Raw genomic sequence first — 27,981 nt, forward strand, 5'->3', positions numbered from 1 at the left:
AGCAAAATATAGAGTTCGATTGGATCGAATATATTCGAATTTGCATTGCAAATACAAACTCGCCCTATTGAAACGGCGCGAAATTTTAAACGATTGCTCCAGTTTTTGTATTGTTTTGTTGAAAATTATTATTTTCTCGTGAAGTTCCAGATTCACTTCGTTTTATTTCGTTAAACGTGGACTGTTTTTTTCAATAGTGCAATTCCCCAACTCATTATCGTAAATTCTCAGACGAATTTGATCAAATTCAATATGGAGGAAAGTACAAACGACGGCGATGAAAACAAGCCTGCAACTGGGAAGGTAAATTAAATATTTTTGTATTTATCAAAAGCAAAACAATTTCAGAAGCGACAACAGCTTGAATCTCCGTTTTCTGCTGCGACACCGAAATCGCGTCTCGGAAAGGAATCGAAAAGGTTTTTCGGGCGTTCTGCTATGAATTTGGCCGATGGAAATCTTGAAGAAACTCGCATTGAGCCAGACTCGCGCCATTCGTCTACCAGTACCTCCGACTCTATTCTTGATGATTCTTCAATCTCCAATTTTTCCACACTCGCCCCGCCAAATACCTCCGTTGATGATAACAGTGTCTGTGAACCGCCAAGAGCTTCCTCAGCTCATGATGTCGATCCTAATTTGGAACAAACGAAGGTTTACAGTGAAGACAGCATCAGCAAAGACTGTAGCATTGCTGACGAGAGTTTTGCGACTGATGGTGACGTCACACTGGCGAACGACTTCTTCCAACAAGCAACGATTCAAGATCTAGAGAATACTCCGTCAACACCACTTCGGAGCCAGACACAAGTTGGAGACGAAAGTACACCAACTGCTCCTTCCCCACTTCGTTCGAAAATTCCAATCGAGAGTGAGGTTGTGCAGTCAACTTCTGTAGAGTCAGTTCAGTCAACATCTCAGCATGAAAAATCGAGAATTGAATATTCTTTGTAAGATTAATTTAAATTTATTCCCATTGTTAAATTGTTTATTTCAGATATGAATTCGAAATGCTGGAGAAAAATATCGAGCATGATGAAGTCGTTAAAGATCTTCAATTGAAAATTGAACTTCTTGGAGAGAAACATAGACAAACTCTTGTTGAAATTAAAGAAGCTCGTGAAGTTGAAGAGAAAATGCTCATGCAACAAGTGGAGGAGGCTGTAAAAAAGACGAAATCTGAGCGCGAAGCTGCAAAAACTCTGGAACAACTTCTTGAGAAACGGATTGAAGAGCTCGAGATGAAATTAACGGAGCCGAACGGAGAGAAACTACAGTTTGAACATCAGTTGGAAGAGTTGAAGAGTCGTTGTGAAGAGCTTACTGACAAAGCACTGAAGGTTGATGTCATGCAACACAGCATTGAGGACTACGAAAAAAAGTTTGTGGAGTTGCAAGAAATGAAAGAGGAGGCTGATGAACAACTGCAAAAGGCTAAGGAAGACATTGAGACACTACAGATGAAGTATGTGGAATTGGAGACAACGATCAACAAAGAGGTAATGCAGTTAATATCTTGCCTGAAAATTAATTATATTTTTTCTTAGGTGTTCTCCAACTCTGAAATTGAAACTCTGAAGTCGGAACATGAAATTGTTCGTAAACTGATGTTGGATGAAATCCATCGTCTTGAGAATGAAATGTCTGCTCTTCAACCGAAGAATGATACTACTGAACTGGAAGAACTTCAGAAGACTCTCGATGATCTCAAAATTGACTGTTGCAATTTGACTTCAAAAATGCTTGAACTTCAGTCAGAGCTCGTAGAAGTGAAAGAGAAAGCCACGTCAGAAATTGGGGAAGCTGTTCAGAAAAACGGTGAACTCCTGGAACAGGTTCGTAGTTCGAGTTTAGAAATAATTGCACTATATTTCTTATTTCAGATCAATAGCCTTCGCGTCGAAAATGCAAAATTGGTGGACATGGAAGGTCAGCTAAACGATGCACATCGTAAAGCGGAAGATAAAGATGTTCGAATCAGTGAACTATTGACTACCATTGAGTCTCTTCGTCAAGATTCTGAGGCCAGCGATAAACTTCTAATGGATTCGGAGTCTACACAAAATGAGTATTCGCTTGCTCTTGAAAACACAGTCTCTGAGTTGGAAACAATGCGAAGAGAATATAAGGCTTCGGTGGATAAAGTTTGCAGTCTTCAACTGGAACTAGAAGAAATTCAACATGAAACATCAGTTGAATTGGAAGAGGCGGAAATAAGAATTAAAGAATTGGAGTTGGCACAAGAAGAAGCTGTAAAAACTGGAAGTTCACAGCTCAAGAAGCTAGAAATTGTTCAAGAAGATTGTCAGAAGCTTCGTGATCAATTGAAGGAGGAACAAATTCAGCAACTTGTATCTCTTCGCGAGACTTCTGAAGTCATGCACCAGGAATCGGCTCGACATCAAGAAGAAAAGTACCAGATTCAGAGCAAGTTGATGTCGACGGAAGCAGAAGTTATTGAGCTGAGATCCTCTATTGATTCTCTCCAAGCTGAAGTTCGAGTGCAGTCAGATTCCGCCGCAGACCAAAAACACATCCTTGAAGATTATTTGAGAAAAATTCGGCAAGCAGAGGAAACCAACGAAAAACTTCGCTCTGATTTGGCCTCCTCTGAAGAACAAATTCTAGATCTGAAGAATCAACAGGAATCATTGATTGATGATTTGAAGGAAAAATTGCACTCTGCAGAAAGTACGAATCAAGAATTGCAGGTCTCTCTGGAGATGCTCAAGATAGAAGTCAGTAATGCTCGTCAGAAAGTGATGGAGAGTGAGGTTTTAAAAGAATCTTTCGAAGCCCTTCAACTGGAGTTGTCGGCATCACAAGAAGTTTCTCGATCAGTGGTTGATGCTGCAGTTCAAGAAAAAGATGGTCTTCTGAGACTGGTGGATACGCTGAAGTTGAAAATTGAAGATACGGAAAAGTCTGCTCAAGATCTTCAACAAAGCTCTGTGGAAGAGATAAAACAACTTCAATTGGACCTTCAAAATTTCAAACAAAATGCTGAAGTTCTCGAATCTCTGAATGAAAAACTAAATTCTAGTCACAAGAGGGATATGGTGGCGTTGGCATCTCAACTAGAAGAGCTTCAACATAAACTCGTCGTCGGAGAATCCCAAGTGGAAAATGTTAAGGAAGAACTGATTGGAGCTAAGATAATGAACAAGGAAATGGTTGATGAACTGAATGCGAAGCTTGGGGATGCTCTTGAAGGGATGGAAGAACTGAAAAAGAGCCTAGAAGTATCCGAAGCTAAAGTTCAGAGAAGAGAAGAAGAGGTTTAAATTCCTTAAGATTTCAGTCGAATTAAACTTGTTTTTCAGCTAATCGCTCAAGTATCGAAACATCGTGATCAGCAGGAGCAGCTTCAATTGACTCTCGACGAGCTCAAATCGGCTCAACATTCCACGGAAACATCCCGTTCCCAGTCAAATGAACTTGCTGCTCGTATCGAAGAGCTTGAAGCTTCCATCTCCTTTGCACAGAAGGCTCTTCAAGATGTAGAAGACGTCAAACATCAACAAGACATTCAGATATCTGAGGCGAATGAGGCAATGGTAAAGCTGAAGCAAGACTTTGAGACAGAGGTATATTCTTTCGAATTTCGAACAGAACATAATTTATTTCTTTTCAGAGGACATCACTTCAAAACGAGTTCAACCAAACTGTTTCCGCAGACAAAGAGCAGCTTGGTCATGCTGAACAAATGATTGCTCAGAAAGAAAAAGAGATTATCACTCTCCAAGCTCGAATCGAAGCGATGTCTCAGCAGTTCGAGGAGCGCCTTGAAGCATCGAATGTTTGGAAGACCCAAGCCATGAATGTCGGTACACTGACTGAATCGTTGTCTCAGTTACAAGTACAACTTCAACAAATGAATGAGAAGCTGGTTGCATCGGACAAATACGCAGTTGAAGTGGAGCAGCAAGCTCAGCATGATATAACTGTGATCCAGGAAGAGAAGAACGAGCAATCAGCGGCTCTAGAAGAAGCACTATCCAAAATAGCGGAACTTGAGGAGCAACTGGGAAGAGCCCAGAAGGAGATTGTACGACTCGAGAAGGTGTGTGACGATTTCGACGACGTTGAACGAGAGCTGAAGGATGCCATCTCGAAGCTTCAATCTGAGATAAAGCAATTGAAAGGAATCAAGAAACCACCAAAAGTAATGGGACTCCTTCAACAGGCCAGACTTGGGTAAGTCTCCATGATTTTCGACAAAACTCAGATATGTAAATCTTTGATATTTCAGAGTGAAGCCGCTGAGTCGTGAACATTCTCATGCGGAGCCACCAGAGCCTGTTGTTGAGGACAAGTTCGAAGATGCTCAGGATTCGTTCCAAGAAGAGTTTTCCCATTCGCCAGATGCTATCACGTCATCTACGGTACTCCATCCAGATGATCATCTTCAAGAAACAACTGCAGTTGAAACGCCGTCGAAGAAGGCGAACCGCTCAAACTGCAACCAGCAATAATTTGAACTCGTATTTTATTTATTTTTACTTTTTGTGTGCCATTACGTATTTCCGCGCACTACTCAACTGTGAATGTCTTTCCGGGTCAGAATAAATGTCTTTATGTGAATTTAAATTTAGATGATTGTGCTTTTATATTACATAGTCTTCTTCTTTGATGCATTGAATTGATTAATTAAATCCGAAAAAATACAGATCATTGATTATATTGAGTTTGTTTGATTATCATTTAAAAAATTGACCGTGATATTATCGAAAAAATACGATCGCACAAATTTCTCATAATTTATTTTTGATCTACCTTGTTGACTAGGCTCCTCCCCTTCCTTCGACAAGACGGCCACAACAAAATAACAACGGCAACAAGATTGGAGTTATGAGTTGGACTAACGAAGGACACGCCGACGGACCACATCTACCAAGAATGCAGAGTTCTCCCTTTGAAAGAAGAATATAAGCTCTCGACGCAACAGATGTACTTGGCAGCGATCAAGTCAAACACGCACCCGTGCAGAGACCTGGAAGCAAAGCGCCAACTGGAACGAACCTCTAAACCGCCAAGGATCCCGCCGCTGAAGCTATCGGACTCTGAAAAGCTCAGACTCGACAACATCCCAGGCGACAAGACGGAGGCCCAAAAGAAGAATCACACGAAGCTGGTAGCGGACTTCATCAGGAATGCACCAAACAACAAAATTCTCAACAAACCTCCACCAAGAGTGAACTACAGGGACGAGAGGACGCTGCCAAAGGAGACTCGATGCGAATTGGCACGGCTAAGATGCGGTCACTCACTCCTCGTCGAGAAATACAAAGCCCGGCTGGAAGAAAGGCAAATAAAGAAATGTCTGAATTGTGGAGATGAAGAAGGAGATGTGCAACACCTATTAAGTTGCCTCCAAACTCCAGTCCCCCTAGAGGAACTCTGGACTTCTCCACTCACGGTGGCGGCGGCCTTAGGGCTCCCCACAAAAACTCCATATGACCCTGGAGGAGGTCATTAGCTATGCGAGACATAGCTGGCTGCTGCGCAGCCATTGTTGTTGCACAACAACAACAACAACATCTGTATTTTTTCGGATTTATGATCTATTGTATGTGTACATTTTTCTTTTTTCTTCAACTTTTTCCACGTCTCCTCGCGAGCGTAAATAAATTAAATTAAATTAAATTATATATAATATTTATTACTCAAAAAATGACGCGACTAGCCATATCGTAATTTTGTAATAATTTGTTCCTCCTCTTTAATGACACATAATGTTTTTCTCGAGTAGGCCTCGCCACGGTGGTTATTACAAAGTGCTCAATATCGTAGAATTGCTTTTGAATTCGAACAACTTCTTCTCGTCGTATTTATTCTGAATTTCAGCCTTAGAACGAGCGAGCTTCTTCTTATCGAGCTCTGGAAACACAGGCGTGACTTTCGCTTCTAGACGAAGCTTGTCGAGAAGATCTTTCTTCTTCGCATTGATTCAATGATCTTCAGATGACCGCCACCCGACCAGTTGCCACCGATTTCATCGATGATGCTCGCCGCCAACTTCTGCTGTACCGGCTTCTGCTCACCCACGGGCTCTCACCGCGATTCGTTCCACTTTCATTAATTTTTGTGTATGTGTCAATTGACCGTCTGAAATTCTGTTTGTTAAAAAAATGAAAAAATTAAGCTTAATTTTTAACAATCAATAAGCAAAAACAACAAATTTTAAAGCATTTAAATTATTAATTATACAGACGACGTCGCTGCTATTGGCTCAGGAGTGGCTTCCTTTGAAGCATCTTGATCCTTCGGAGCTCCAGGAACCTCCACAGGTTCTTCCTGAGCAGCAGAATCCTGCTCCTTGGCCGCCTTGCTGTTCGATTCTTGCCAACTGCGCAGTGAGCCAACGCTTTTCCGACCGCCGACGAATGGAGCTGAAATTTAAAAAAACTGAAATATAAATCGGGAATATCGTTTATTTTTTACATTTCTCTTCTACAGAAGAGCATTCGCGTGCTCAATATCGTACAATTGCTTTGAAGTTTAAACAACTTCTCTAAGCTTTCTGATTTTCAGCAGTGGCTCCGCGCAGAGCTCTGGAATCACATGTTGGCATTCGCTTCAGAGATGAAGCTTATCGACAAGATGTTTCCTTGCAATGATTAAGCTTAATTTTTAACAATCAATAAGCAAAAACAACAAATTTTAAAGCATTTAAATTATTAATTATACAGACGACGTCGCTGCTATTGGCTCAGGAGTGGCTTCCTTTGAAGCATCTTGATCCTTCGGAGCTCCAGGAACCTCCACAGGTTCTTCCTGAGCAGCAGAATCCTGCTCCTTCCATCCTTTTCAGCCATCCTGAGCAACAGTAACTGCATCCCAATTTCCATCTTTTTCAGCTTCAGTAGCCATGGACAAATTGGTAGGAGGCGAATAGAAGGTGATGAGTCTGAAATTTGAAAAATAGATATTGGAAACCACGATCCGTCAAACAATATTCGACAACCATCTACATGAAGTCACCATGGAAGAGGAGAATCGAGGAGAAGATGAGACAGCTCCAAATGAAATGCAAGAACAAAAAGCTAAGGGGAGAGTGTATACCCAAGAGACGGAAAATTCAAAATTTGGAAAGCGGTAAGACTTTTCTTGTAATATATATTAATAATTCTGAAATATTCATAGACAACGTTTTAATACTTGAACTGTATATTTAGAACACTAGCTTTTAGAAATGTAACGAAATTGACAACTTTCCACGGGCAAATGCATATCCGCTATATGAGTAACACTTATTTTTTCTTTATCACACTCCGGTTACAATCGCGGCAAGAGTTTATAGGACGTAGTTAAAATGCTGTGTTGTTCGCTTAACTAGTTTTAATAGTTATTTTACTTGATGCACGTTAGCTTGATAATAATTTAAAAATTCAGTATTAGAATGCTAATATTATGTATTATTAACACTTATAGAGAGGAACAGTGATATCATCTCATACAAGAAAATGATTGTTGAACTATCAATTGGGCAGAAGGCAGAAGACTGCGGAAGTAGAAAAATATGGGATATTTGCTGAAAAGAACATTTATGAACTTGTCTTCTCCGTGTTTAAGCGATTTGCAGGTTATTTAGCCAAGTGAACATAACGACTATAAGACAGAGCAAAACGAGTTAGCACAAGGTAGAAATTATTTTGAATGAGACTTCTAAGAATTAAATTGCACGACTGAATAATAAGTTACAACCTTTTAAATCAATTTTTTGTAATATTGAATATGATTCTTAATTTTTATGTAAAAAGCGGTACTGTTGTGCTTATTAGTAGTAGTACGGTACCTCAAAAAAAGTTTTGTGTTCTGGAAAAATTATTGAGGCAAAGATCTAGTAAAATATGAAAATTGTAGTTTTTTGAAGTGAAAACTTTCAAGAACATACCCAGAAATACTATCATACGAAACCCCATTTCCTATACCAGTATCACACTCGGCCTTGATTATAACACTAAAGAAGAAACATAAAATAATACGTGAGATTACTAGCTGAACATTTCGTTGGTAATTTTAAAAAGAACTTAAAACGGAACTACCAAACTTTACAATGGTCGGAATTTGCAGTGATACCCCAAAGATACATTTTATCCGGTCGAGGCATGGCACTGTAATCTAGCGTCATGGTGTGAACATTTTTTTTCCGTAATTCTGATGCTCAGTTTACGGATTTCAAAATGACCGAATATCATAATAAAACCTAGCCAAATTACAATGACATTTTTTTTGGCAGTCAAAGTTCTCAGGTTTTGCCATTTATAAATTTAGGAATAATTTTGGAAGTCGACCAAACAAAAAAGTTTCCTACATTTTTTATACATAATTTTGTTTCAATTATTTGTATCAAAACACTGTAGTATTTATACAAAATCCCACTGGCGCTACTCCACCTTCAAGTGATATAGAAATATATATGTATATGGTGTCGTGAAAATCTAAATCCCGAACGCTTCAATCAGCTGAAAAAACACTTTTCATTTGTTCATATTTCATTTTCTGCAAAAAAAATCATTTGTTCTTTAAAAGCACTAGATCATACTTCAATGATGAAAGCCTTTTAATCAAGATGTGAACTGACCTTTTTACGTGGCCATAACAACATCTGTCCTATGATAAGAATTGGAAATTTTGCACGAAGGTACAATCAGATGATCAAAGAATTGAGATCACTACACAAACCAGTTGAGAATTCTTCCAGATCTATGACCTAATCGGGCGATTTTTCAATATCAAATCAGAAATAACAAACAGATATGGAGGAGTGTGAGAAGGAGAGAAAGATAGAGAGATGATACAAAACATATCATTTTCGATTGATAATGAATTTGTCTGGATATCTATTGAACATATTGTTCATGGTACAGTATGCCTGCTACAAATCACGAGAAGGCGGAGTTAAAGAATGTTGCATTTGGAATATTTGAAAATTAAAAGAATGAATCGTAGTTTGTGTTCATTTGAAGAATGGTGACGTCGACGACGGAAATGATCTATACCGCCCATCAAATCATTTCAAATAGTTCATAAGTCAAATCAAGAAATTTTCAATTAGGTGATTGTTGACTTGATTCATTTCTTTTCTTGTATCTACTTAGAATCAATGTTCTCGGTTTTAGATATGTCGATTCTGATTCCAGTGGCTCTTGCATTGCTGTTTGTTTATTTATTATCTTTCTATGATACAATACGTTTAATGCGAAAGTTCTGGATTTATGGAGGAAAGGTAAACCTTTTTTAATAACACAAATGTGGCACACTTGTAAAGACCACCCGCAATGATAGGACATGACATATTTACAAAATTCTAAGTTTTTTTCTGGATCGTTATCCATCGAGAGCCTCGATTAGTAAACTATTGTTAAAATGTTGATGTCGCCGCGTCGTAATTCGCGATTTGCAAAATAAATCTAAATTATTCAGACTAATAGGCATTTTACAAAACGGCGCTGTGTACACCCATATTTCCGTGCGACATTACGTATTAATACTCATTTTTCCGCAGACATTATATTCGAAAACACATTTTGAGATAGTAGATCAGACACATCAAACGCTATTCGTTATTAGTTAACAGTTTTTTATCAGATACTTTTTCGGAGAGAGAGAGAAAGAATTATGTCACATTTGTTTGAATGAAACAAGTATTTAAAAGTGAACTGGCAATAATGGGAATTTTTCGGATTTTGAATTTCTGTAAATTACTTTCTAAGTTTGAGAAAAATTCGGCTGAACGAACTTTAATTTTTTTTTAATTCTAGAAAAATTACTCATCAATCGAATTGTTTCGGAGTTTACATCGCCACTGATACTAATTCCCGAACCAAATTTTCGGCTTCAGCACGTGGTGTCAGGCTGTCCCATCGGGGCTTGATCTACAACAAATGCGATAATTTTTCCCACAGAAAAGTGTGACCTCAGTTTTATATCGAATTTTTTCACTTAACTGTTATTGGCGAGTTTTTATTCCAATATGGAGAATCTGTCCTTTTTGTGGGCATAGTTTAGTTTAGACATTATATCCAAGGTTTCTTAAGTTAGGTATTCAATCAAGAATTATGGCTAAATTTTCCCAATCCTGCAAGTATAACACAAATCAGAAAGATTAAGACACAATAAACACCGCTAATTGTTCGTGGAATAGAATAATAAAACATGTGACATACCGTAACCCATTTATAAACAGAATTTCAGATGCCCGGCCCACCTGCCCATCCAATATTCGGAAATGCTTCACTGTTTAAGAATAAGACAACCAAAGGTAAATAAATTTTTATCAGCTCCACGAAATGAGCACAATAATCCCGTCGATAGCTCAGAGCGGAGGACTGTAGAGTCAGTGGGTATCCTCCTTACAATTAGGTCTCTGGTAACCCGGCTTGACGGAATTGTTTTGGTTTTCAGATTTTGTAGAACTCTTCGTACAACTTGCACACGAGGCAAGATCAAAAGGAGCAAACTTGATGAGAACCCAAGTAATGAATAGGATCTATGTATGGCCGTTGAACGGAAAAACTGCAGCGGTAACTGGATATGGAAAATTAAATATTTTATTGAGAAACAATTTCAGACAATTCTAGAATCATCAACAGAAGTGAACAAAGGTGATGACTATGCATTCCTGGTACCATGGCTCGGTGGTGGATTATTGATGGAAAAAGGCGAAAAATGGAAAAGTCATCGAAGAATCTTAACTCCAGCTTTCCATTTTGCAAAGCTAGAGGGATATTTAGATGTTTTCAATAGTGAATCAAAGGTTCAACATTTTGTTTAAATTTCATTTGAATTAAAAGACTTTCTAGATTCTTATTGACTGTCTGGAGAAAATAGCAGAAACTCAAGAGACTGTGGATTTATTCCCATTTTTTAAAAGATGTACATTGGATATTATCTGTGGAACTGCAATGGGAATCAAATTAGATGCACAAAATGTTCATAATCTCGGATATGTGCAAGCTGTGGAGGGTTTCAATAAACTCACAGTAAGTGAAACTTTTTTTAAACTTAAAACATTGAAATTAAATACTGACTTTGTAGGTGGAATATTCGTTGAATCCATTTTTATGGAATCGATTTGTTTATTGGGCTCTTGGCTATCAAAAAATGCACGACGATTTTCTGTACACTCTGAAAAAGTTCACAAATGATGCAATAGTTGAAAGAAGAACTGTAATTGCTTCAGGAGAAATTGAAAAAGAAACATCAAAACGAAAAATGAATTTTCTTGACATTTTATTGAACAGTGAAGAATCAAATGAACTGACATCTGATGAAATAAGAAAAGAAGTGGATACATTTATGTTTGCTGGGCATGATACAACTTCAACATCTCTTTCATGGCTTTGTTGGAATATTGCACATAATCCAGAAGTTCAAGAAAATGTTTACAAAGAGATTATTAGCATTTTTGGAGAAGATCCAAATCAAGATGTAACTTCTGAAAATATCAACCGATTGGAGTATACGGAACGAGTTTTGAAAGAATCAAAAAGAATGTTTCCACCAGTTCCAGGATTTCAAAGAAAATTAACAAAGGACATAGTTATTGGTTAGTTTCAACAAAACGTATTTCAAAAAAAAAACCTCTCAGTCAGCAAAAGTTATAATAACCCCTCTAATAAACTTTTAGCTTTATTTCTAATCGAATGACTACAAAGTGTTGTAGAAACAGAAACAATAGTATTTTTTCAACAATTTCAACATTACATTTTTAAACAAATTAACATTACATTTTTAAAATTTGTATATCCTGGTTTTGTCCCTAACAGGACGAAAAAGTTGAAAAACAAACTGTTTTGATAATCGATAAAACCATGTACTATTAGAGACACTATGATGTTTTTCAAGTTCTCAGGTGTAAATAAGAATCTTACAACCGAAAGGGAGAGCTCATAACCCCAAGCACATCTAAACAATTATATTTTTCAGATGGAATAACAATACCCTCAGAGGGTAACATCACTATCTCCCCAACAGTTCTTCACTGCAATCCGTTTGTATACCAAAATCCTGAAAAATTTGATCCAGATCGGTTTCTTCCTGAAGAGTGCGCAAAACGACATTCCTACGATTATATACCATTCTCCGCTGGACTTCGAAACTGTATTGGACAAAAATTTTCGATTCTTAATGAGAAAGTCATGTTGATACATATTCTAAGAAACTTTAAACTTGAACCAAAACTCGAGTTTTATGAGACGAAACCTTTATTTGAGGTGAGTGAATGTAATGCTTCAAATAATAATGTTAACGTCATTTAGGTAGTTGCAAAACCATCACATGGTATTCCGGTTAAATTGATAAAAAGATACTGAAGATCAAAAAATGGAGAAAACGATGGCTAAGATGGACGGGTTGTGTTGTGGTCATCTAACTTGCAAACATTTTGTATTCAAACTTGTAGATATTTTAATTTTATTTATAAGTATATGAATGATTGTTGATTCATGATTAGAATGTGTTTCCATCATAAATAATAACTATTTTTCAAAGTATGTAGACGATTCTTGATACCACTCAATTACAATCACTACAAACCAATTAAAGTAAAAAATATGTTCAGATACCTGTTGATAACAATTGAAACGGACTGTTGGAGTAGTACTATTTGTGACATAATTTTTGTATTTTGCAGTTTGAATTGGAATATTTTGCAAAATGTTTAAAATATTATAAATGGAGCAAACTGCAGCTGGTCTCAAAAGATGGAATTGCAAGATTTGATCTCTTGAAAATAAAAAAAAGTGAATAGTTTTTATGGATAAATTGAGCTAAAAACTCAAATTTTCTCATTTTATTAATTAATCAGATATTTCGGCTAAAATTATGTGTTTTATTTTTCAAAAATTTGAACAGCTATAAAACATTTTGAGAAATTTTCGATTCGTCTTATTATGAAATTCGGGGTTTTGAGTAATTCTGATTCTGATAGAGAAAATGTCTTTATTTTGAGATTCACTAGTGAAACTTGCTAAAAAAACGGAAACTTCAGTTTTTTCTAATTAATCGGAAAGTGTTCTAACACTGTAAACAGTTTTGTTGAGAATTACCTTGTAAAAAATCAGTTTCGTAGCTTGAAAAACCTGGTCAAGCAAAAGATGCTCGAATATCAAATTTTGAGCTATTTATCAATTTAAATACTTAAGTTATCAAAGAAAACAACAAACTGAGCTAGGAAGATTTAAAACAAAATGGCAACGGGCGAAATTCTCAGAAACATCCAACAATAATTTCAGATAATTTTTATTGTTGTAAGTAAAAATTTCAGATACATTCAGTTGGATAAATTAACGGAATGAAGTATTCGAACAACCCGTTTCAGTACAAATAAAAAAAACACGAAAAGAAACATTTACAATCTAAAGAAATTGCTGGAGAATGATAGTTGCTCCGATTCCAATAATTGCAGACATTGGGAAACAGAGAAGCCAAAAGAAACATATTTTTCTGAATGTTCCAAATGAAACTCCTTCACTTGTTGATTTGGCCATTCCAACAAAAACTACTGCACCGACAGTACAATGAGTTGAAGAGATCGGAATTCCAAATTTAACGCAAATGAGAACGGTGAATGCAGTTCCCACTTCGATGCAAAATCCAGATATTGGTGACATATCTACAGTCATTTCATGAGCTAATAACTTGATTGTCCTATGTCCAAGTGTCACAAAACCAACAATCATTGCCAATGATCCATATGCAAGAAGCATTTGAGTATCATCTCGAGTTTCGGCATTTCCAAATGCATAACCGGACTCATAGCAAAGCCAAATGGCAAGCAATGGTGCAATTGTGTTTCCAGTATCATTGGCTCCATGAGTGAAGGAGAGCATTGATGATGAGATTATTTGAAGAGTATTAAACACTTTTTTAGTTAGACGATCTTCTGGAACATACGCCCAAAGATATTTGTACCATGGAAGTTCTTTAATGTTGTCAGCAACATCTGGTTCTCGCATATCTTTGATTTTGTGGCTTTCTGGAAAATAAAGTAATTGTCATTTTTATAACTGGAAACCCAATTTTAATTAGATTTCAAAAATCTAATCGACTCCAAATAGTAAAATATGACTTTGGCAAAGTTAAATAGCCACAAAGAATAGCCCGGGAGTTGTTTCTAACTTAAGAAGCATACACCTATTTTTATTTTCACTATCTCGGCAATTCGCCGCAACTTCTAAACCAACTTCCGCAACTTTAGAAATATCAATCGCAAAAGTTGCTAGTTAACGGAGGAGTTGATATTAATTTCCAATTAATTCTCACTTGTAGCTTTTCCAGCTTCCATTCTTCTTTGCATCTTGACGGTTTCCTTATCATAAAGCCGATGGGCTCTGTTCGGAAGCCAATTTCTCAATGGAAACGTCAAAATTGCCCATCCAGTAACTCCAATAGCTACCGATATTAAGAACGCTTCAATGGCATCAAGTCTATCAAGACCGAGATCTGAAACCTTCACTCAATACTTTTTTGAAAACTAGAAACACTTACACTTTGATCCATCATAAATGCAGGCATAAAGATTGACAACAAGAGTGAAACACATGAAAATTGGACAAAGTCGAAGTGCCCATTTGAATGTATCTTGACGAATTAGTACTGAATATTTGATAATATAGTACATTGTCGCAGCGATTGTTCCGGCAATGATTGGAGAAATAAACCACGAAACGACTATATTTATTATTTCTCCCCATTTGATCCCAACATTTCCTCGAATATAGAAAGATGTTGCAACAGAAGCCCCAACAATTGCATGCGTTGCTGATACTGGAATTTTGAAGCAAGACGATAAAATCATGAATGCTGCGACACCAGCAAGAGATGCTGTCTGAGTGAGCATAAAATCTATCGAAGTATACTTGGCACATTCAAGTGGTTCAGCTCCTGGAAGGATATCTGGAGCCTTCCATCCACCAATAAGTGTCGCATTTCCGCAGTGATCCACAGTGTCGTATTGATGTGTTGTTTCATTGTATTGTGCATAAACATCAAATATATCGAACTCAATTATTCCTGTTCGCAGAGTTTCGATGACTTTGTATCCTGTAAGGAAAGTGTAACTGCTTGTTTCAATAATGATGTATTTTTTACTCACTCCTCTATAAACTTACTTCCATTATTTTTCAAACTAAACAAGTTCAATGTATGCCCGTTATTAGTATTGCACCCCTCTAACACACTTTGAGAAATTTTTTAATTAACTCAACACGAAAAAATGAAAACTTAAAGATTTTATTGTCAGTTGTATGTCTCGGGATTTTTATGAAATACTACCTGGATTTTTTTTTCATAATTATTTGAATATAACATCACAAATTTTGGTTCTTCAATCGCACCACCGTAAACCAGTTTCTTAACACGTTGAAATTCATGTGGACATGTAGATGTAATAAAATTTTCGTGAATTTCTATTTCTACAGTCCCGTTTTGTTTAACCCTCACATATGACACTTTGTTGATGATTTAACTTAAATAGAGTGACCGGTCAAAGTTCCGTGTTAGTTTTTTTTGCATCTCAATTGAGAACAAAGAGGCAAAACATTTTCATTGACGGATATACCTACAGCTGATTGACCGGTCAGGGGAGTTGGAAAACTTTATCAGTGATATTGTTTTTGAAAAGAATTCAATTAAGTCTACTAGGTCATTTTTATAATTAAAAATTGAATACACCTGACTGATACTAAGACCATTAAATAATAATAAAATTCCAAAAACGCTCTTTTCTGAGGCTCAAACCAATTATTTAATTCAAATACCTAGTAAAACTGCTCCAGCCACATTCAGAATTCCTGATAAGAAGTATGCTTGAGGCAGTGTTACTGTTCCAGCACCAACTGCTGGACCCCAATCATTACAAGAATCATTGGCACCCATTCCATAAGATACGAAAAATGCAAAAATGAAAGCAACGATTACAAGCCATGTTGCGTGTTCGGTCCAATTGGGAGCGTATTGTAAAAGTATGTCGAGCATTCTGAAATATAAATTTGTCTTCGGATAGTAAGGGGAAACGAAATATATAAAATTATGAAAACTGGAACGATTTATACTAGATCTCTTCATCAGGAAAACGGAAATGGGCGGTCAGGAAAAAAACGGTTTCTACAGTATCACTTCAACCGCCCACTTTCTATTTCTTCGTGCTCTGTTCAGAAACACAATAGAAACCAAAAAGTAGCCTGGTTTAATTTTATAGAAACATTGGTTGACGTCTTTTCAACAGTTACAGTAATGATGTTTTCATAAATTTGTGATGAATATTGAAAAATAAAATGTTCAACTGAATCTAATTTGGTTCCTTTTTAAATTCTTTTATAGATCTACTTTTCTTGTCTATTGGCTGACTATGAGAAACAAGTTGACCGGTCGTTTGTATTGGGTCACGCACTTCCGATCACGTCTTCTCGCTTTCAATTTAAAGAGGACGCAGTCGAGAGATCTATTTTCAGAAAGTCGAGCTTAGCCTGGTTCAATTTTTATAAAAGGTTTTTTGAAACTACTCCATACAGTAGGACGATGTAAAAATTATAAACAAACGAATTTCACAGTTGAAATTAAACTTTCCAGTGGTATTTTTGTGGAAAAATTTTGCAATGCCTCTGAAAATATGCTTTAAAAAAGTGAGTACTTATATAGGAATTATTGTGATCAAATATTCAAATTGAAACTGGACAAAGAAAAGGCTTTCCAAAATACCACTTTATCATTTTTACCCCCAGCACGACCAGTAACCAAGCAAACCGCTAGGGGATTTGCATCTAAACAAAATGAATATTTAGGTCGTGAGTTCAAACATGGAAATCAGTGATGTTGCACGGGGAACTGAAAACTAGTTTTCTACAATATGTGATGATGTTGACGTCGCCAGTGCAAAGTGTTCTAAATAAGATGAATTCATAGTGGACAATTGACCTGTCTTGGAAAATTTTTTAGGTTTTGGCCTGATAGTGTTCACAGCACGACATAGCACACTTCTGGCTGAAATTTCAAAAACGAACATCTTTTGTTTTGAAAGATCGCGCTCGATCGATCGTAGGTTTCCCAAAAAATTTTAGCAGTTTAATCAACCTTTAATTCTAGCTTGTTTCAAAAAAATCCTCAAAAACAAAATTTTGATTTTTAGCAAGTTGTAATATTTCACAGAAAGGTAAAATTTTGTTAATGAACCAAACTTGATGACCAAGTCTCAAAAAATCACATATTTCGATAAATATTTTTGAATTTGTTCTGTTTAGGGGTGGCAATGGGTCGACCCTCTTTTTTGGGTCGACCCGCGACCCATTGGATGGGGGTCGGCGGAGAGTCCATTACGTTCCGTTTGTCACAAATACGGAACAGAAGTGTATTTACTTTTTTTGTGTTTATAAAACAGTTTGATGGCATCCTTTTTGATAAATCTCGATTAATCATATTAATGCGCAGAGTAAACAATGATCCGTGTGAGCGGGTCGCGGGTCGACCCGCGACCCATCGATGCAAGTCGCGGGTCGACCCATTTCGACCCATTGCCACCCCTAATTCTGTTACACTGTACAGCATTTTTCAGATTATACAGGTTATTAGTGACTTTAGGCAAATGATTACAAGTCAGAACCAGTGGCTTTGGTTCTGACTTGTAATCATTTGCCACATCAGATTAGAAGTTTCGGAATTTTTATCTTTCAGTATCATAACATGAACACAATGAGATATATTTTGAACTCAAATTTCTCTTCTTCGTACTTTTTAGATTGTGAAATCAAAAACCATAAAGCCAACTGTTAAAATTTTAGTAATATGTGATATCATCGATGAATTGGGTTGATTTTGAAGCGTCATCATCAATTTCTAAAAAATGAAGTATAAAGGATACAATAATGCATTATAATTTAATCATAAGTTCGTAGATAGATAAAGTATTCAGAGATATCCACCGAATAATCGACATGTTTTTCTTTTTTTTTTGTTGGTTTTTTTTAAATCACATATAGTAGACAAACAAAACTTACAGTCTAGTTCTGATTTTCTGACCGGTCAACTTGTTCATACAACCAAGTGAGAATCAAATGCTTTTGGAGACCAAAGTCATCGGTTATTTTTTCTGTTAATGCATGTCTGTAGTTCAGTTAGTTTAATTTTTAAAAAAACAACACATTAATCTTTCTTAGTTTGCTTTTTTTCTAGATGTAAATCAATAAGAATAAATAGATACCTCCAATAAAAATATAAAAACTCTCCAAGAACAAAAGTTTATTTTAACAAAAAATTGTTACAACTTTTCAACTTTCCTGGAACTTCCATTATTTCCACAAAACAACAAGCTTGCTCTTCTGTTTCCACTTTTGAAAACTCTATTCATCAACTAACTCGTTCCGCTTCATACACACGCCTACTGCCTTCTGCTCATTAGTCAAGGTACTTGATGCTGGGTCCGTTGTGTTGGTTGCTCTCGCAACATTCATCAGTGAGTCGTCGTGATCTCCAGATACACCATCTGTCATTTCAAGACTCCCCGGGTGGTGCATGTAATTACGAAATGAACGATGAAAAGCGAAATGAAAAGGAACAGAACACCCACTTGTTGGGATAAGTGAATTGTGAATAAAATGAAGAGGTCTTTATTTATATAAGGAGAGATAAAATATGATGTAAATATTTTGTAAATAGTCACTGCTTCCGGAATAATTCGCTTTGTAAACTTGTCAGTAATTAAAACAGAAAACCAAAAAAAAATACGAACAACAATTCGAGTTTTGATATTACCATTTTTGTTTTGATGGATTGCAATTTTATAACTCAGCAGATCCATATCAGGTATTGATCATTTTACAAATGTAACAGTAAATGAGGGTTTATTAATTATTTTTTATTTATTGCATCAATATGTAAAGATATTCCGCATTTGGAACGTGGCGAAATAAGTTTCCCATGGATATTGAACAACTTATTGTAATCCTACATTCTCGATGTCTAGATGGATTCTGTTCGAATGTTCACAAGTTCTCAATCTATTCTTCTCCTTCAATCCAAAAGATGCATTTCCTCGCCTCGTTTTCCCACAACGCATTCTCTACGTACATGAAAAGAGAAAGAAAATGAGGAGAGGAGGAGGAAGGCTTCGACTTCACAACTGGCAAATTGCCAAATATAGAAAGAGAAGTAGAGGAGAAGGAAGACGAGGACACAGACAGCATGCTGGGCATGGAGCACACAAACACACCATGCACATGCACAACACCAGTCCAGCATGGACAGAAGCAGCCTCCAACGACGGCTTCTTCATGTTTCAATGGACATTTGTCTCTTCTCTGCTTCCACAACGCACCCGCCTTTCCGCTTCTCATTCCGTTTATTGATGTGCCGTTCAACAACTAGAGTTCGTATGCGCTAATATTGATATTGATGTGTTTGACACTTTTTTGAAACTAGGTATATGATCGTAGCGTTGCACAAAGGATTTTAGCTATTTTTTTTACTTTTTTTTTCTTTTCCTCGTGTTTGAAAAAATTTACTTGTTGATTGTTTCTTAAATTCCTTAAATTCCTTTCTAATTTTACCAAATTTCTTATGAGAACTCAAATCAAAAATCAAAGTAATCCCTTTCCCTTTGGTTCGTATTTAAATTTAAAATATTCAAATATAATATAATATTTAGCAAATAAAAAATTAATAAAAAAGTGTTACTTTTCATACGATTTTATTTCTTCAGTTTTTTTGCTGTTTAAAATCAAACGTCCATAATATCGGCTTTTGTAAATGCAGTTCAGTACAATAAAAATCAAAAATTTTCCATTGCATATTCTTTGTTGTTTCAGTCTCCATGACAACAGCATTTCCCATCAACTAATAAGCTCTCATTAGTTTGAAAGTCTCCCGTCTAGCTTGCCATTTCCCTCGATATCTGAATTCTGTCAAGCCTCAAGACATATATTTTTACATGTTTGAAGAAGCAAGTCCACTCGTTTCGAAACCTCATCTCTATTTTATCTGGTTGTCATCTTTGTTGGGTGGTGCCAAAAAGAGCCCACGGACAACACTACCATCGATAGATTACTTTTACTGGCTCTCGTGGGACAAATGTGGCGAAAGGCGCCAAGATGAACGATGGGGCCAGAAAAATGAATAAGTTAGAGGAATAGAGTTGGGAGAGAGAAAGAGATGCTCCAGTGAAAGACATGAAGGGACAAACTTGTGAAATCTCGCTAGATGCACGGGTTTATTTTTTATTTGTAGCTTCTTTTAGTAGCCAAGTTTTATTTATTTTTTTTGCCAACTTTATTTTAACCGTCGAACTTACCAACTCTGTGATAGGGGTAATTTTTGAGCAGCCGTTTTAGCTTGAGTTTCGTCTGCAAAACAAGCCAGTAGCCTTGGAGCTTCAACTAAAACCCTATAAAAATATATTTGATTTCACTTTTTTGAAAACAAGAACATTTTGATTGTGGCGGAAAATTCTCCGGATATATTCGAAAGCCAAAATAATCGTTAGTTTCTAAAGTTTTACGCACTTTGCGAAATTACATACATTGAATAATTGAATATTAAGAACATTTTTTTCGAGAGCTGTAAGTATCTAATGTTCTCAGTAGTTTATGCAATTTTTATTAAATTCGTATCAGTTTTGATTAATTTTCCAACATTAAAGGTTTTTTTTAAGTTTTCAAGATTTTTTTTAAATTCATGTAAAATCACCTAGCAACCTATGGGATAAGATTTACGAGCCCTATAAAAAGCTCTTCTCTTTCTTTTCATCTGTCATTTCATATGAACATTTCTCTGAACCGTCCGTCAAAAAAGCGTGCCTCGTCATCATCTTCTTTTTATTTTTCTTCGTGTAGGTACCCTACAATTACCTCTTCTAAGCTCGCCTAGTGGCTTTCCCAACGACGTCGTCGTCCATCAATTCTCTCTATTTTTCTTTGCTTTCTGTCCTTTTCTTATGCCTAATGAGTCGTTCGTTTGACACCTTCTAAGCCATGTGCAAGATTAACGAGATTTCCGTCTCCGCATGCATTTACTTTTTCTCAATTTTCTTTCTTCGAAACGACGCACTTTACTTTTCGAAATGACGACTTTTTAGGGACGGGAAGAAAGGATAGAAGCAGTAGAAGCCTGAAAGAAGAAGAAAAAACAAAAGACAAAGTGGAGAAGAAGACAACACAAATTTGTTGTGTGAACCAAAACTAGTGAGGAGCGGTCAGTAAGACCCCAATTTCCGATTGGGACCACACAAGCAACGCCACCGCGAAATTGGATATCTCCGAGAGTGAGGCGACGCCGGCGGCGGTGCGCAGAAGAAGACGTGAGACGAGCGAGATGGCATCCGAGATGAGTAGAGCTAATAATTACTGTTGCGAATGTGTTGCTTCACAAGGTAAGAACAATGACTATAATCTAAAAACTTTTAGTAGCTTAAAAAATATTTTTGAATAATGTCTGTTTAGAAAAATTCCGGAAAATTCTTCAACTCGCGATGAATAGCTGAGAAAACCTTTCAGATTTTATTACTACTAAAGTATAGTTTTTTTTTTCAGTTTATAATTTTTCAGGTAGATGTAGTGCAGATACGTGCCCGTGTGTAGCCGCTAGAAAAACTTGTGACGAGCACTGTGAAAGTACAAGGTAAGTAAAGTTCCCTACCTTTATATAAATCTAAAAACCCTAGACGCAGACTACAATGTACGTCAGAGTCTCATATCAAAATGCAAATTTACAAAACCTTTCCTCCACTCTACGTTTTGATTTCTCCATTTTCATTCTTTTTCTTACCCACACTTACATCTTCTCTTCCTCCTCTCACAACAACATATCAAATATCACAAGTGCACTTGCCCGCTCAATTGGGCAATTGGGAATCGGAAAGAAGAGACCAAAATATTCTTCATTTTACTTTTTGGTTAGAAAAAGAGAGCATCATTATAGTTGGAGAAACAAATAATACATAGTGCAGTTTTGAAATTTTTAGATATCGAGGAGACTGTCTAAATCAAGCAATTTGTAAGTGTTCTTGTGAAGTAGATCCTGCAAAACCAGCAAAGAACGCGTGTGCCAAATCGGAACGATGTGATTGTCTTCGAATAAAAGAAGGATGTAGTAAGCTGTGTGCATGTAAGCAGATTTGTAAGAACAAGGTTAGTAAAAGGGAGATTCTCTTCAACATCACACTTTTCTCAGGAAGCACCAAAGAAGCTGGCTAAAGTTGCGAAACCTACATCAGGGTGTCAATGTGCAAAAGGAAAGAAACAATGTGTGAAAAAGGAATGTGCTTGTAGAACTGTTTACGGGTTCTGCTCAGCAAGTTGTAAATGCGGAGGAGATTGTACAAACGGAGCATCGAAGTTTTCGGTTCCAAAACATGTTCAGAATTGTTTTTTGGAGCACAAACATGAATCATCTGGGTTGATTGTTACATTGATCGGTGAAGATTACGTTTATCGTGGTGATTTCTATCATGAGTCGAAAGGAGAACCACATGTAGAAGAACAATTAGTTGCTGCAATTTATGATCTCATTTCCAAGTATACTGTAGATCTTCATGAAATTCAAATCTTCGTCTCGAAATCTCCTTGTTTCCATCAGGATTGTGAGCCGAAATGTGAAGTTGTGGACGAATGTAAAAGCAATAAAGCATGTGCTAAACTACTCGGATTGCTTTTGAGTAAAGTTCGAAAAGAAATCAAAAAAGTTGATGTGAAGATGACAGTGAAGTTCTTGTATCCACATTTGAACCGAGGAGATTTGTACACTAAACAAGGAATTCTGTGTATGCTTCAAGCTGGTATTAAAGTTGAGCCATTGCTTATGAAAGATTGGTGTTCAATTATGGATTGGAGTCCGCATGTTGATCATAAGGGAGACTATCTTCAACTTTGGAATAATCATCACTTAGATAAGGTGAGATTTTATTGAAACTGAAAATTTTTCTAAAAGTGCCAAAAATACTTAAAAGCTAATAATGCTAAGATTTTGGTGGTAACTTATAAATGTACATCAAGATACATTTTGTTTATAAAACTTTTTATATCTTCTTAAAGTTCCAGAAATAAATATTTTCAGGCCGTAGCACAATCGCAACTTTTCATCAACGAATGCCGCCGTGCCCTCGGTCTTTCAATGAAATTCTGGGTTGCCGAAATTCATGAAATAGTCAAAGACACAATTCTACATTTCTCCGATCTTCGTACCAAATGTGGGGATCTTAACGATGCACTCAAACAACTAGATCTGACTGCAACTCCTCACAAGATTCGTTCAACACCTTCAAAACGCAGAAGTTTCATTGATCTTCACGAACTTCGAGACAAATTATTGAGATCGTCGTCGTCGGACGGTGGAAAGAAAGCAGGGTCTCATGTGTCAGTAGCCAGGTAGCCTCTCCCGCATCTCGCTTTCGCTATCTCTGTTCCAAACACATATTTCCTGTTTTAATGGAAATTAGAAGGGTTCAGGTGTTTTTTTGCTAATTACGCCTTCCCTTATTACTTGCAAAATTGAATGTTACTTTATTGAAATCAGAAATTATATGTGTGTTGTCCCACTGTGTTTAAATTGCACTTCTGATTATCAGCATGTGAAAATATGATATTTCATAGTCACCTTTCATCAAAAATTCGTTTCCTAGCAAATTATGGCATTTAATCAATAACTTTTCATCTCAACAGTTCGAGGCAACTTGTCAAACGATTTTCTTGAAAACCAAGACAATTTTTTGATAACATTTCAAATAAGTTGACAAATTGTTGTTATCTTGTTGCTAACAAGTTTGTTTGGAAGATCCCAAAGTGTGTCGGAAGTTGTAGATGTTTAGCAGGAAGTAGCAAGTTGGTTTAAAATTCCCAAAAATATATTTTTATCCAAGAAACTTTTTCATTAAAAGATAGTAGGCTTGATGACATCCTGACAACACTCTAGCAACTAACTTTTTGGCATTGCCTCGGAACTATTTTCATTATTCTAACTATACCTAACTACACAACGCAGTAATCTCACAAAAATTTATACCAGTTTCTGTGCACGAGCTTTTAACACCTAATAACAAAATACAACTAAAAATGAACAAACCTTAACAACATTTTACAAATTTAATTTATTTTTCAGTGAGGATGCTCAAGCTCAAGCAATGGTTGCTTCTTTCTGTGGACGTTCATTCGATGATTGTGAGACTGATGAAATCGCTCAAAGAATCCGTCGTGCAACTGCTAACATCAATCTGGAAATTGAAACGCTCATGGAGTTTCTCAATCACAAGGGAGCTCTTTCTTGAAACATCAAAAAATATTCTTCACACGCACAATTTACTCTCTCTCTCTCATCGGCTTTTTCTTTCTATTCTTGTGATTCTTTCACCTTTCTTCTTCCCTTTAAAACTGCCCGATCTCTGATTTTTTTTATTTATGTACCATTTGTAACAAAATAATGAACAAATTTATTTATTACTAATGGTTGTTAGTATTAATTAATAACATCGATATGTGGTGCACAAAATTCAAATGGAATGATCAACTTTTCGGAATTCAAAATGATTTTAAGATACAATTTGATATTAGCGAACAAGATGTAGTTCTCGTATTGTAGATTTTCCAGTCTAAAAAAATAAAATTTACATTTTATATTATGGAAAACTTCAGTTTAGCCCTTCAAGGTTTCATGGATACAAAATTGTTTTTCAAAGAATTTTCATGAATATCGTAGGATTGAAACATCTTAGAATTATACACTTTGCTGATGTACAAAAGAGATGAGGCAACTATCAATTGAAGGAAAGAATGTAGAAGGTGGTACAACTGAAAGAAAGTTCTCATCATTGGATAGAACAGAGAGTACATCTTCTGGGAGTCCGCAATAAAAAACGTGTACACCAAGTTTCAAAGCATCTTTGAAAACATCTCGCAAAGCATCCACTCCCATTATATCTATAAATGCAACTGAACTAGCATCAAGGATAATAGTTCGTTCATCAATTAATGGATCTTCTTCTGGAAGTTTTCCGATAGCTTCTCCCATATCATCTTGGAACGCTGTCACATTTGCAAAATGAAGAGATCCGGCGAATTTTACAATTTTGACATTTTCAGGGACGTTTTGGCGTGGAGTTTCGTCATGCAAAACTGTAGAGAACGATGGCCATTGTTGACGGAGAACGAGAGTGTAGAGAGAGAAGGCAAGAGAAATTACCAAACCAGTGGTAACATCAGTGAATATTGTTGAAAGGCATGCGACTAGCCAGATTGCCTAAATTTAGAAAAATTGAAATGATAAGAAAAATTATTCGGTTGGAAAGTTATTTTTACCGCAGTATAGAGAATTATACATATAATTCAACAGACAAGTTTGGAACAATATATAATACGGTACTTATTTACACTTTCGACTTTTTTAGCTCATTTCTGTTTGAAATCAATAAAGAAAATGCCAGTAACATATTTTTGAGTCATGAAATTTGACGTTTAGCGATTTTTAGCAAGCTATTGTAAGTTACATGTTTTCAAGTTATGATCTAAACTTGCTAAGAGATTTAAAAAAGTTGACTTCATCCAATTTTGTAACTTTTTATGCCCATTCTAAATTTGCAACAACTTTTGATTTAAAAACAGAATTAACTCACAAAATCGTATTTGCTTATCCTGTAGAGCCTTGGTAATTCCTTGACTTGCATGAATAGACTTTTCAAACTAACAATGACAATACACGCCAATATGCACATTGGAAGTGGCTCGAGGAATGGTCCCAATAGAAGAATAACGGTCAGAAGTAAAAAGGAAGAAAATATTGTGTAGAGTTGTGTATTGGCACCTGACATTTCACAAACCGATGATCTAGACAACGAGGCGCCAACAGGGTATACTGGGAAGAATGAGGATAGTGCACTTGCAATACCAATTGCATACAATTCCTGAGTAGCATCTGTCTTGTATTTGTGCTTTTTAGCGAACAATTTTCCCATGGACATGACGAACATGTAGCAGACAACTGCAATTGGAATTGCATCAGAAAGAAGTGCAGGGAGGAAATTGAGACGTGGAATTGATGGCAATGGGAATCCACGTGGAATTTCATAAACTGTCTTCACATGATATTCAGCATCGAGATTGAAAATCATTGAAATCACAATTCCAAAAATGACCAAGATAAGTTCAAGTGGAGGTGGAATTGGTGAAAATTTTTTCACAATAGGATTAATGTATGTTCTACCCAAATCAAGAAAAAGTATTCCAAAAATAGAAATTCCAAGTGCAACAAAGTTCACTGATCCTAGAGACATTATCATATCTCTATACATTCGAACAATCATTCCAATTCCCTCGTGACGTGGCAATTTGATACCGAACACTTTGTTGAGTTGTGAAGTGAAAACATGAACAGCAGCACCAGTTGTAAAACCAGATACCAATGAATCAGATAGATATGTGGTAAGGAATCCGAGACGAAGAATACCCATTATGATTTGAACAACTCCGACAAGAAGAGTGAGAGCACTTGTAAATACAAGAGGATCCACGTATTCACCAAGGGGATAAACAGAAGGATTGATATCAGATGAGTTGGAAATTGGAATATCTGGAGCCAGTCGAAGTCTTGCGGCTCCTACCATCATTGAAGCTACTGCGAAGACGCCTGGAAAAATGATTTAAAAATGATATTGATTTTAATTAGACCGTTTATTTTGTAAACTGTCATTTCTAAGCCTTACCAATTGAAATATGTCGTGCAGTACCAAAAAACATGTATATTGTGCTCGCAAAAAACGATGAATACATTCCATAAACTGGTGGTACTCCTGCTAAACTAGCATACGCCATTCCTTGTGGAACATGCATAATTCCAACAGTCAGACCGGCAATGACATCTCCATGAAAATGATCTTTCCATTGATAATTTGGCAGCCATTCAAGAATTGGTATGTACTTCTGAAGCTTTTTTCGAAACGGAGAACATTCTTTCTTTTCGACAATATCTTGATCCGTAGTTGTACAGGGTTGGTACACCTGAAATATTGGAATGAAAGAACTGAAAACATGGAATGTGATCATTTGATAACAACAAAAATCATCTTATCAATACGTTGTTCATTGAAAACAAAAAAAATGGCACTTTGATGAGCCATTTTATTAGATAATTTGATAGCTAAAACTTGGAAATTAATAAAACTGATAGTGAGACAAACATGAATCTAAAATAAACTGATTCCCTAGTTGATGAGTTTCTATTCTCCGCAGAACTTTCATGGAAGTTGAATTTACTTCAAAATAAATAAAAAACTGAATTCAAAAAAGTACAAACAACCAAAAAAAAACTCACCTCCTTCATCACTTTCTATCTGTGAATGATAGTGTCTGCAGTATTGCGGCAATTCCGATTTGAACCTAAATAATGTAAATGAAATGCAAAAACTACGAGATGAAAAGTGACAAAAGTCAAGTATACTATACGATTCCAATGATCATTCTCAATTTTTGTGAACCAGATCATTTTTTTGAAAATACACAAGATATTATTTAATTCTGCGATTTTACCTCACTTTTGGCAATTTTTTTTCAAATTAATTTTTCTCGGGTTAAAAATTGAAGTTGAAATATTAACATTTTGAAACAGAAACACTGAAGAACATCAAGAGAAAAAAAGGAATATTTTTAAGAAACTGGTAGATTACAAAAAATGTGATTATAAGACCATTTTTATTTTCCTTTTGACATTTTCATGATAAAAAAGTAAAAAGCAATTTTAGAAAGGAACAAATATTTGAACACTTTTATCACTTGTTGTGTCATAGAAAAGACACGGTTAATGTATGAAAACTCTGGTTTATGGTGATAAGATAAAAATATATCTACTTCTTTTAAACCAACTCACTTGATTATACGTTTCGTTTCCGTGGGCGTTTTCAAGCACGAGCCACCGATCATTGTTGTTATTCGCCGACGTCTAATTAGTTTGGTTGCAGCATTTTTAGAGCTAAAATCGGTAATATTAAAATGTTTGTTCATTCAATGA

The 27,981-nt window shown here is 36.1% G+C and overlaps 6 protein-coding genes and 4 non-coding genes across 13 annotated transcripts; 6 read left to right on the forward strand and 4 right to left on the reverse strand.

Moving 5' to 3' along the window:
- The first annotated feature begins 229 nt into the window (after window positions 1-229).
- hcp-2 (HoloCentric chromosome binding Protein) lies at window positions 230-4,582 on the forward strand. Its single transcript, NM_073088.5, has 8 exons — window positions 230-303; window positions 349-950; window positions 998-1,499; window positions 1,548-1,835; window positions 1,884-3,278; window positions 3,324-3,587; window positions 3,635-4,197; window positions 4,253-4,582. Exons 1-8 carry the CDS (start codon window positions 253-255, stop codon window positions 4,473-4,475), a joined length of 3,888 nt encoding a protein of 1,295 aa, NP_505489.1. The 5' UTR covers window positions 230-252; the 3' UTR covers window positions 4,476-4,582.
- Window positions 4,583-5,964: 1,382 nt separating this feature from the next.
- On the forward strand, window positions 5,965-6,135 carry T06E4.21 (uncharacterized protein; the record flags this gene model as incomplete). Its single annotated transcript, NM_001307829.3, has 1 exon — window positions 5,965-6,135. One exon carries the CDS (start codon window positions 5,965-5,967, stop codon window positions 6,133-6,135), a length of 171 nt encoding a protein of 56 aa, NP_001294758.1.
- Window positions 6,136-8,655: 2,520 nt separating this feature from the next.
- T06E4.16 lies at window positions 8,656-8,789 on the forward strand. Its single transcript, NR_069209.1, has one exon. It is a non-coding gene; the product is annotated as an Unclassified non-coding RNA T06E4.16 (non-coding RNA).
- A 336-nt stretch (window positions 8,790-9,125) lies between these two features.
- On the forward strand, window positions 9,126-12,491 carry cyp-29A4 (Cytochrome P450). Its single transcript, NM_073089.4, has 8 exons — window positions 9,126-9,232; window positions 10,201-10,267; window positions 10,411-10,529; window positions 10,577-10,762; window positions 10,809-10,988; window positions 11,044-11,554; window positions 11,935-12,221; window positions 12,267-12,491. The coding sequence occupies exons 1-8, from the start codon at window positions 9,128-9,130 to the stop codon at window positions 12,318-12,320; spliced, it is 1,509 nt and encodes a 502-aa protein (NP_505490.2). The 5' UTR covers window positions 9,126-9,127; the 3' UTR covers window positions 12,321-12,491.
- Window positions 12,492-13,114: 623 nt separating this feature from the next.
- On the reverse strand, window positions 13,115-15,985 carry pitr-4 (Phosphate transporter). Its single transcript, NM_073090.7, has 4 exons — window positions 15,768-15,985; window positions 14,497-15,051; window positions 14,272-14,451; window positions 13,115-13,984 (listed from the first exon to the last, which is right to left on the reverse strand). The coding sequence occupies exons 1-4, from the start codon at window positions 15,982-15,984 to the stop codon at window positions 13,365-13,367; spliced, it is 1,572 nt and encodes a 523-aa protein (NP_505491.1). The 5' UTR covers window position 15,985; the 3' UTR covers window positions 13,115-13,364.
- Window positions 15,986-19,141: 3,156 nt separating this feature from the next.
- ZK287.12 lies at window positions 19,142-19,283 on the reverse strand. The gene has a single exon (NR_069210.1). It is a non-coding gene; the product is annotated as an Unclassified non-coding RNA ZK287.12 (non-coding RNA).
- A 1,781-nt stretch (window positions 19,284-21,064) lies between these two features.
- ZK287.1 (CRC domain-containing protein) lies at window positions 21,065-24,421 on the forward strand. Of its 2 annotated transcripts, none has more exons than NM_001276914.3 (6): window positions 21,065-21,364; window positions 21,540-21,612; window positions 21,956-22,121; window positions 22,165-22,884; window positions 23,047-23,345; window positions 24,088-24,421. In NM_001276914.3, the coding sequence occupies exons 1-6, from the start codon at window positions 21,307-21,309 to the stop codon at window positions 24,251-24,253; spliced, it is 1,482 nt and encodes a 493-aa protein (NP_001263843.1). In that variant the 5' UTR covers window positions 21,065-21,306; the 3' UTR covers window positions 24,254-24,421. The 2 variants fall into 2 exon arrangements, with proteins under 2 accessions (NP_001263843.1, NP_505492.1); NM_073091.8 differs by having other exon boundaries at window positions 21,071-21,364; window positions 23,047-23,357.
- ZK287.13 lies at window positions 21,716-21,770 on the reverse strand. The gene has a single exon (NR_069211.1). It is a non-coding gene; the product is annotated as an Unclassified non-coding RNA ZK287.13 (non-coding RNA).
- On the forward strand, window positions 22,804-22,824 carry 21ur-11059. The gene has a single exon (NR_069212.1).
- sulp-8 (STAS domain-containing protein) lies at window positions 24,399-27,942 on the reverse strand (the record flags this gene model as incomplete). 3 transcript variants are annotated; one of them, NM_001269200.3, is made up of 5 exons in its annotated part: window positions 24,399-25,221; window positions 25,595-26,604; window positions 26,681-26,975; window positions 27,289-27,353; window positions 27,842-27,942. In NM_001269200.3, the coding sequence occupies 4 exons, from the start codon at window positions 27,295-27,297 to the stop codon at window positions 24,700-24,702; spliced, it is 1,836 nt and encodes a 611-aa protein (NP_001256129.1). The 3 variants fall into 3 exon arrangements, 2 of the variants coding, with proteins under 2 accessions (NP_001256129.1, NP_001256130.1); NR_069213.1 differs by having other exon boundaries at window positions 24,700-25,221; window positions 27,841-27,942; NM_001269201.3 differs by lacking the exons at window positions 27,289-27,353; window positions 27,842-27,942 and having other exon boundaries at window positions 24,700-25,221; window positions 26,681-26,807.
- Window positions 27,943-27,981: the final 39 nt, after the last annotated feature.

This window comes from Caenorhabditis elegans, chromosome V, assembly GCF_000002985.6.
Source record: "Caenorhabditis elegans chromosome V".
Classification (NCBI taxonomy): Eukaryota; Metazoa; Nematoda; class Chromadorea; order Rhabditida; family Rhabditidae; genus Caenorhabditis; species Caenorhabditis elegans.